The sequence below is a fragment of the Bicyclus anynana genome, chromosome 2 (genome assembly GCF_947172395.1).
Source record: "Bicyclus anynana chromosome 2, ilBicAnyn1.1, whole genome shotgun sequence".
Classification (NCBI taxonomy): Eukaryota; Metazoa; Arthropoda; class Insecta; order Lepidoptera; family Nymphalidae; genus Bicyclus; species Bicyclus anynana.
Window position 1 is genome coordinate 8,444,225 of NC_069084.1, and position 9,345 is coordinate 8,453,569.

General features: G+C 35.6%; 2 protein-coding genes across 2 annotated transcripts; both read left to right on the top strand.

Moving 5' to 3' along the window:
* Nucleotides 1–1,294: 1,294 nt before the first annotated feature.
* On the top strand, nucleotides 1,295–3,601 carry LOC112058455 (zinc finger protein interacting with ribonucleoprotein K). The gene is made up of 2 exons (XM_024099309.2): nucleotides 1,295–2,153; nucleotides 3,056–3,601. Exons 1-2 carry the CDS (start codon nucleotides 1,387–1,389, stop codon nucleotides 3,534–3,536), a joined length of 1,248 nt encoding a protein of 415 aa, XP_023955077.2. The 5' UTR covers nucleotides 1,295–1,386; the 3' UTR covers nucleotides 3,537–3,601.
* A 2,749-nt stretch (nucleotides 3,602–6,350) lies between these two features.
* On the top strand, nucleotides 6,351–8,929 carry LOC112058454 (zinc finger protein 91). Its single transcript, XM_024099308.2, has 2 exons — nucleotides 6,351–7,233; nucleotides 8,354–8,929. The coding sequence occupies exons 1-2, from the start codon at nucleotides 6,452–6,454 to the stop codon at nucleotides 8,832–8,834; spliced, it is 1,263 nt and encodes a 420-aa protein (XP_023955076.2). The 5' UTR covers nucleotides 6,351–6,451; the 3' UTR covers nucleotides 8,835–8,929.
* Nucleotides 8,930–9,345: the final 416 nt, after the last annotated feature.

Below are 9,345 nucleotides of genomic sequence, written 5' to 3' on the forward strand. Positions count from 1 at the left end.
AATACGAGTATCAGCTTATTCTACCACAGTCCACATACTAAAGTTTTGCGAAAGTAAGTCTGTCTGGGTGTCTGTTTACTTTTGTACCACCACTGATACCGATTTGGATGCAAATTGATAGGTATGGACATACAGTGGACCTTGGAGCAGAACATAGGCTACTTTTTATCGCAAAAAAAACTATGGTTCTAAAATAATTTGATTGTACGCCAACGGAGCGTCCGTGGGCGTCCGCTAGTATGCTTATTATTGAATTGATATTATTGGTTCTAGGTACGCAACGATCACAACTTTTGCAAAAAAAAATATTTTTTTATTACCTTGTTTAAATTAAAAGTTTGCTAACCATAAGGTAAGTTAAGTTAGGTTAGGTTTTAGGGATAATTTATTTTTATAATAAAAACCAATTGTTGTATCAACTCAAAATAGGCTGTTAGGTACTTACGCGCGGCATCGTCCCCAAAATTGTTCTACGCAGCCTGATATACAGTTAAGCATAAAGCTCTCATAACTCAGAGCCATGATCCTCCGTTTATACAGGAGTCATGAGTTTGAGCGAATAATGTAAGACTTTTAACCTTTGCTGATTTTTTTTATTATTTTCGTATGGAACATGAGTCATAACTTTGAAAAAGAAAGTCAGTCTATTTTAAAAGTGCACGGGAAAAGACTTGTTTTAAAAAAGAAGATAGCAACGGAAATGAAAATTAAGGGGAGAAGTGAAACATAAATTTTTGTAGGGTTAGAAAATACTTACTAAAAATACCTAGTCGTAGTATTTTTTCATTCGGGTCTAAGGTTAAACTGTAAAACTATACCTACATTTGTTTAAAAATATAAACTTATAATATACGGAACCCTCGCTGGACGAGTCGGACTCGAGTTGTCCGGTTATAATGGATGATGTGACATAATCTGTATTATTTGAATTCTAATCTATCTTCCAAAGTAACTGACAGCTGCTGCGCTGCAATTGACAATAACAATGACACTAATAATATTAAGTTGTAAAACATGTAAATATATAAAAATTGTGTATATAATATAGTATAATATAATAATATATATTTATTATAATGTGGATATAATATCTGATGCCAATCCTTTCTTTACGTTCCTTTAGATAAATAATCCGGATTCCTTTCATATCCTAATGTTTCCCTATCTTTTACTTTTGTCAAATTCCTTAAAAATTGTAAATTCTGAGCTACTTGACATTGGCTAATCTGTGGAAAGCCAAAGAGAAGAGAAAAAAAAAAAAAAAAACAATGACACTTGACTTGACAGTTGACACTGACAGTTGACAGAAAGTCGAAATAGAAACGATACTATTTTTTGTTGGGATTGTTTTATTTTAATTTTTATTTGAATTTTCCAATTTGTACCATGGAATCCTATGTAAATATCTACAATTCCATTTGTCGTTTATGTTTAAGATACAATGACTGTAAGAAAATGATATCCCTAATTGATGGAAACAGCGTTAGTGGGCTATCTCCGCATGCTAAAGCAGTGTTGACTTTCGCTAAAATAAGTATCAGTAAAGAAGACTGTTTTCCCAGCAATATGTGTTTAGAGTGTTTGTATTTATTAAAGCAAGCTATTCGCTTTAAATTAGTGACTGAGTCTAGTGATAATTGTTTAAAAAACTTGAAGAGTTCGGCATGCAATGACAGTGAAAATTTCAAAGATAATATTGTTGAATACACAATGTTAAAGTTTTACTTTCCGACTGAGAGCTTCACAGAAACGGGTGAATGTTTTACCAATATGAATGCTCTCCAAGAACCCACAGTGAAGCAAAGTTCGAAAAAATATAAGAAACATAAGAAATTTCAATTATCTAGTAGCACATCTTGTATGTATGATGACGTTTTTGATAATTATGAGCCAGAGTCGGACACTGAAAGTACTTCACGTGATGAGAACAAAGTTTTGAATGAATTTGACAACAATATTGATTCCAAAATCAGATTACCAACTCCTACTACTGTACAGAAAGTGTTTATAAGAAAGAAACAAGGCATAAAAAGGAGAAAACTTTTGACCAGGGAAAATAGGCTCCAAAAAGACTTGCTTTGTAATATATGTAATAAAATTTTGGCAAATCAATATACATATAAGGCTCACATGCAGAAACATAATGGATACAGGTAATTAGATTTTTATGATGGTAAATATTGCAGATGATGTTAGGCTATGAAATATTGACTTTCAGGGTTCCATACCTTATGGAAATAATGGAACCTTTACTCAATTTGTTGTCTGTCTGTATTGTCAATGTGTCAAGTTAAAACTACAACCATACACTCAGCTAACAACAATAAGATACTTATTTATATAGAACTCTTGTCATGCTGTTATTTGTTTTTTATTAATTAGTGTGGTGTGTGGCTCTGATGCCGCCTTCCTGTAAATAACAGGCATGGCCCTTTGGTAGACCACTAATATAGGCTGATGTGGTTGTACATGTCTTTTCTTACTTATGGGTAGGAAAGAAGTCAAAGCGAAGCCTGACTGTGGCCGTTAGCACAATAAAGTATTAATATGTATACTGCAGCCTTACTCTATCACCAACAAACAAATTTGAAATGAAGGTAGAAAATGTTTATCAATTCATAACTTATTTATTTTATAAATACTACAATAATTATTAATATACTACAATAGTTAAAATAAACAGTATTTATTGAGTAGGCTACTCAATGTATACTGTTTAAAACAAACAAATTGTATTTGATGAAATCACCAATCAACTATCTTAGTACCCATAATACAACCTTCGCTTTCTTTGGGACTAAATAGTGATAAATGAATAAATAGATACAAATATATTTTTACTAGCAAAAGTAAAAATGCCTTATAAATCATTTCTAGGGAAAAAATCATTTTGATGTGGACCACCCTTATCTCTTGAAAAATAAATGTTGTCTAATTCTTATATCTAACCTATATGCACACGAAATTTCATATAAATCAGTCCAGCAATTGACAAGTTTTTAGTAACAAAATTTTATATATTAGATAATAAAAGATGTTTAAACATTTCCAACAGGTTTATATGTGAACACTGTGGTAAAGGTTACCCTGTTTATAATGTTCTGCAAGCCCACCAGCTATTGAAACATAGTATGGGCCCATACCGTCAATGTTCATACTGCCCTTTTAAAGCTCCTGGAAAAATTGAATTGACTGAACATGAAAGAATACATTCAGGAGAGCGCCCGTACACTTGTGACAAGTGTGGATTAACTTTTCGTAGAAGAGCTATATGGAGGAAGCACTTATTACACCATTCTGAGAAGAAAATTCAATGTTCCCTATGTCCTAGGAAATTCTACTTGAAAAGTGACATGTTAGCACATGTTAATAACATTCATAATAGAGTATACATGTTTTCATGTAGTGAATGTGGTGCTACATATACTTCAACCAAGACTGTTAGACGACATATGACTGAGCGCCATGGGATTCCAAGGGAGATGCAGGGGAAAATTATGAGGGTTAATAAAAGGGCTGACGGTGATCAAGAGTAATTGTCTAGGCATTTTATTTTCCAATAATGTAATTAAAATAAAGAGATCTATACACTGTTGTTTTACTTGTTGTTTGTCTGATAATTATGTAGGCATATATTGTACACAATAAAGTGTGCTTGGGTAATGTGCCCAACCGTAGTTACGGTCGAAGGCCTTTGGCCGGGGGTCTGTGACAGGGCCTCCGACAAGGGCGGTACAATAAAGCGCGCGGCCGGAGGTTGCGCATTTTATTGTTTTATTTAATTGTTTAATAATTTTTGGAACCAGCATTATATAGATAAATAAATATGTTTCTTGTTTCGCTCCCTTGTCTACAAATTATACATAGACAATACAGTAAAAGTGTTTAAAACAAAACAACTTTATCTGGAATTGAATTAATATCCGATTTATGCTGACAATGTCATCTAAGTCTCTCATTTATTTATTACTTCTTTTTTTTTAAATTTTTAACAATATAAGTATAAAATACAAAACATTATTAAAAATTTATAAAAAAAAATTCACCCTCCCGCTGCGGGACATTTGAGTGCCCAAGCAACCGGTGGTCAGGGCTCCAAAGTGAGGAACCTCCTCACAATACGCGTCGTCTCAAGAATCACTGCCTTTTGTATCCGACTCTTGATCCAACAGTTAAGCGAAAGCTTCTTAAGGTGTTGGTCGAAGCTTTTCGCTATAAGACCATTGACTGAAACAACTATCGGAACAATAATAGTTGACTCAACATTCCACATGGCGGTAATCTCGTGAGCAAGGTCCAAGTATTTTGATACTTTTTCCTTTTCGGCTTTAACCAGATTATCGTCATGTGGAACTGTAATATCAACAATTATTGCACGACGCACTGACCGATCGACTAGCACTATATCAGGTCTATTGGCTACAATATACCTGTCAGTGATAATCATTCGGTCCCAGTAGAGCAATGCACTGCTATTTTCAAGAACTGACGCTGGGTCGTACCTATAGTAAGGCATCTCAAAATCGATAAGGTCATATTGAAGAGCAAGCTGTTGGTGGATTATCTTGGCTACTTGATTATGTCTGTGCAAGTATTCGCCGTTAGCAAGGTGAGAACACCCGGACACAATATGCCTGAGGGACTCCCCAGGACGATGACACGCTCGACAGATGTCTAGAGTGCCATCTTTCATAATGTGTTTCCGGTAGTTTCTCGTCTTTATAACTTCGTCCATAATTGCACAGACAAAACCCTCGGTTTCCCCAAAGAGGTCACCGAATTGCAACCAAGATACAGATGTTATTTGATCTACATCCGGCCCAGTAAGGGCCTTGTAGAATCGTCCATGCAACTCCTTGCTCTTCCATATTGCCACACGATCTGAGTTACTAATTACTATAGGCTTGCGCCAGTTCTCTTTGCCTAGGGATAGCGGGGTAAGTCCCTTATCCACTGCAACGACATCCTGAAACATACTCACATTCATCTTGAGAAAATGATCTCTGAGATTGCACACCTCACGATTATGGAGGTTCTTGGCGTTTAAGAAGCCACGTCCTCCACACTTGCGTGGGATGTACAATCTCATTACAGATGAACGGGGGTGATGCATCCGGTATGACGTCAGCAGTTTGCGGACTTTACAGTCCAGGGAATCCAGTTCGGTTTGAGTCCACTTTAGAATGCCAAAAGTGTATATGAGTAAGGGCATGACCCAGCTATTGAAGGCACGCACCTTGTTACCGCCTGATAAAAGACTTTTTAGGACTTTTTTCAGGCGGCCAAAGAAGCGTTCCTTCACTACCTGTTTCATATTCCCTGTCTCAATACCAAGTGTTTCTGTCATTCCAAGGTATTTATAGGTCTCGCCTTCAAGGAGTGATCTGAGAATGATAGTTTCTGAAATAACTATATTCTCGGAGCTCACTATCCTTCCTCGCTCTACATTGATGACCGCACACTTGTCTACACCAAATTCCATCCTTATGTCATTGCTAAAGGTTTGAGTAATCTTCAGCAATGACACTAGGTCTGTACGCTGTGATGCATACAGCTTGAGGTCATCCATGTAAAGCAAGTGAGATATGAGCTCACCACCCCTGCGAAGGCGAAAGCCTAGCCCTGAATCCCGCAGTAAAGTACTGAGAGGATTAAGGGCTAGACAAAACCATAAAGGGCTCAAACTATCGCCCTGGAAAATACCTCGCCTAATCTAATATTGTTAAATGTCATTAATAAGACACAAGATAAAAAGAAACTTTAAATCGTAGACAGAGAAGCATGAAACAAAATTTCTTGAAATGTATGGGTCAATCGGAAAGTCGTAGCACTTCTAAACGCGTGCGCGCGTAAATTAAATCGAACGTTATTTGACTTGTTTGCTATAAACCCGTAAAAAATGTTATATTATTTACGCATTTGATTCGATTAACTTTAAAAATATTGAAATAGAAGTGATATTGAGTAGAATAATGTAATTTAAATACTTAAAATTAAACTTATTATCTTTATCTTTTAGTTTTAGTATACTAAAAGCTGTTGACCGTTTTTTATGCCATACAACTACACAAACCGACATTTTTGGGAGGTCTTTACATGAAGGTGACTATGAAGCACGATTCTATATAAACAGTTTTTATAAATATAAACGCGTTAGACCGTTGATCTTATAATTTGGAAGACTGCTAACTTCTAGCGAGGCAGGTGTACATATATAGTACGTCTGAGTCATTAAAGCATAAACAAGCCACCAAAACCATAGAGTAATTCACGCTCATAGACAAAACGCAATCAATTAGAATGTCAAAGTCAAAGTCAAAGTGACAATTGACATTTTATTTGACAAACATTTTAGTGTTTTTGTTTTGCTTTTGAAATTATCGCTAAAATCCAAATGCCGATGGCATAGTAATATTATGTTTTTTTTGATTGTGGATTATTTTGATAAATTATGATGGAAAACTATGAAAATCTATATAACTCAATTTGCCGTTTATGTTTAAGTTTTAATGATCGAAAAAAAATGATACCTTTAATTGATAAAAGCAACCCAGACGGCTTTACTCCTTATGCAAAAGCCGTGTCAACTTTTGCCCACATTAGTTTTACGAATAAAGATTGTCTTCCGAAGAATATGTGTCCAAAGTGCTTGTATTTTTTAAAACATGCCATTCAATTCAAACTGGTAACAGAATTTAGTGATAAATGTTTAAAACAATTGAAGAAACCAGTCGGAACCGAAAGTGAAAATTTCAAACAAAAAATTATCGAATTTACAATGTTCAAGTTCTATTTTCCCACCGAATGCTTCAAAATGAAAAGAGAGTGTTCCATTAATAAGAAATACTCCAAAGGAAAGAGCAAAGCTACTGATAGTTTGGAAGAAGATGAAGAAATTAAGGTTGATCAATTCAACTGTAACAATGACATGGAAAATGATATTTTTGAGACCCTTGTTGTAGAATCTGATAGTGAGCATCTATCACAGAGGGATGTTAAAATATTGGACGAAATTGAGAATAAAATTGGGTCAAATGTTTGTGAAAGTCCAAGTCCAGTCTTTAAAAGGAAGAAAAAAAGGATGAAAAATAAGGGTCTTAAAGCTAGAATACATAAGTTAGCAATGAAACATAAAAGCATGCGGAAAACAAACTTGGTTTGCAATGTTTGTAACAGAGTGTTGGCTAATCAACTGACATATAATCACCACATGCAAAGGCACACTGGATGCAGGTAATACATGCTTTATTTTAATATTAGCTGACACCCTGCAGTTTCACCCACTTAGTTCCTGTTCCCGTGAGAATACCAAGATGTAATATAGCCTATGACTCTCACAAATAATGTGGCTTTCTAGGGGTAAAAGAATTTTCAAAATTGGTTAAGTACCTAGTACCAGAGATTACCACCTGCAACACCACACACTTTACCTCTGTAAAATATTAGTATAGATAAATAATTTTAACTAACTGCCTCATCAGTCCAATGGTTAGTTTGTGTGGCTTTGGCTCGTGAGGTTCTGGGTTTGAATCCTGGTTCACAAACTTTGTTCTAAGAAACATATTCCTGAATCTATTGATCCGTGAATGTGACAAAACTTTGATAAGTTTATATCACACACAGAATTGTATGTAGGGTTTAATGAAAAAGCAAAACATACATTTTGTTTGTATTGTGTTTAGCAACAAATTATTAAATGTCAAGCTTAAAAACTTAAACTCAGATAGGTATTGGTATTACTTTCATCCAGAAAAGTACAGTCTTCAAAATCAAACAGAAAGAAGACAGTCAGACTAAAATTGAATAATGTGAAAATGTTAAAAAAAGACTACTAAAGATTCTTGAAAGTTTTAAAAAAAATTGTGATCTCCTCCTTGCGTCATATTCCTCATTACTGAGGGTCGTGACCCCTATCACAAGCTTGCTTATTCACAATGTCGCGCCATGTGGCTCAGCTTTTTGCGACTTGCAGAGCCTCGTGTACTTTGGTGTCGAGAGTAGCGTGGATTTGGTCGGACCAACGCATCGGGCTATGTCCTCGAGGTCTCTTTCCTTCCACTTGTGATCACACAGTGATCACTAGTTTCTCTAAGTTATCTCCTTGTCTCCTGGCAATGTGGCCAAAGTACTCGAGGATCCTCTGAAGACAGAGGTGGTGGACAGCCTCTTCGATATGTTAAGTTTTTTTAGCACCCATACATTGGTTCTATGTGCTGTCCACGGAATACAGAGCATTCTTCTCGAGCATCACATCCCAAAAGCATCTATGCGATGCCAATCAGCTGATCGTGTAGGTCTCAGCTGCTTATGTGACATCTCATATAAATAGTAAAATAATTTATTTATTCAACAGGTATATTTGTGAACATTGTGGCAAAGGTTTTCCTGTTCTCAATGAGCTCCAAGTTCACCAAGTAACAAAACATGATACTGGTCCATACCTCCAATGTTCACATTGCCCCTTCAAAGCTCCTCGGAAATTCGACTTGATAGAACATGAGCGAATACATTCAGGAGAGCGTCCATATACATGTGAGAAGTGTGGATTGACCTTCCGTAGAAGAGGCATATGGAGAAAGCACTTAATATACCACTCTGAGAAGAAAGTTCAATGTCCCCAATGCCCAAGAAAGTTCTTCCAAAGAAGCGACATGTTAGCACATGCAAATAACATCCATGATAGAACATATGTTTATTCGTGCAGCAAATGTGGTGCTACATACACTAAAACGGAGACAGTGAGACGTCATATGACTGAGCGACATGGTATCCCCAGAGAGATGCAAGGGAAAATTATAAGGCTTAACAAAGGGGCAAGCTATCAAGAATATTAATACTTTATGTAGGTAATGTTTTTAAGATTTATTTGATGTCCTTTGTACTTACCTATGTAAAACTATTTAAAATTAAATAATCAGAAAAAAATTCAGTTAATTTTTTAATAAATATCATAGCCCATAATATAATTATGTAAGTAAATCTTCCTGCTTTTAAAATATAACGAAACCATGCTATATTACCTGTATTTCGATTTATTATTATTCTCTGCAGAGTTAACATAATGTTCGCACGTAGGTTCGGATGCGGTCTGGGGCATGCAGTTATGCACCTCCAACTTTTCAGTTACGTGCATTTAAAAAAAAAATATCTTGTGTCTCAAACGGTGAAGGTAAAACATTGTGAGGAAACCTGCTTATCTGAGAATTTTCTTTATTCTCTATGTGTGTGAAGTCTGCCAATCGTAAGGCCTAACCCCTTTCATTCTGAGAGGAAATCCGAGCTCAGCAGTGAGCCGTATATGGGTTGATAATGATGAAGTATGTACCTACAATAGGTAGTTATCAT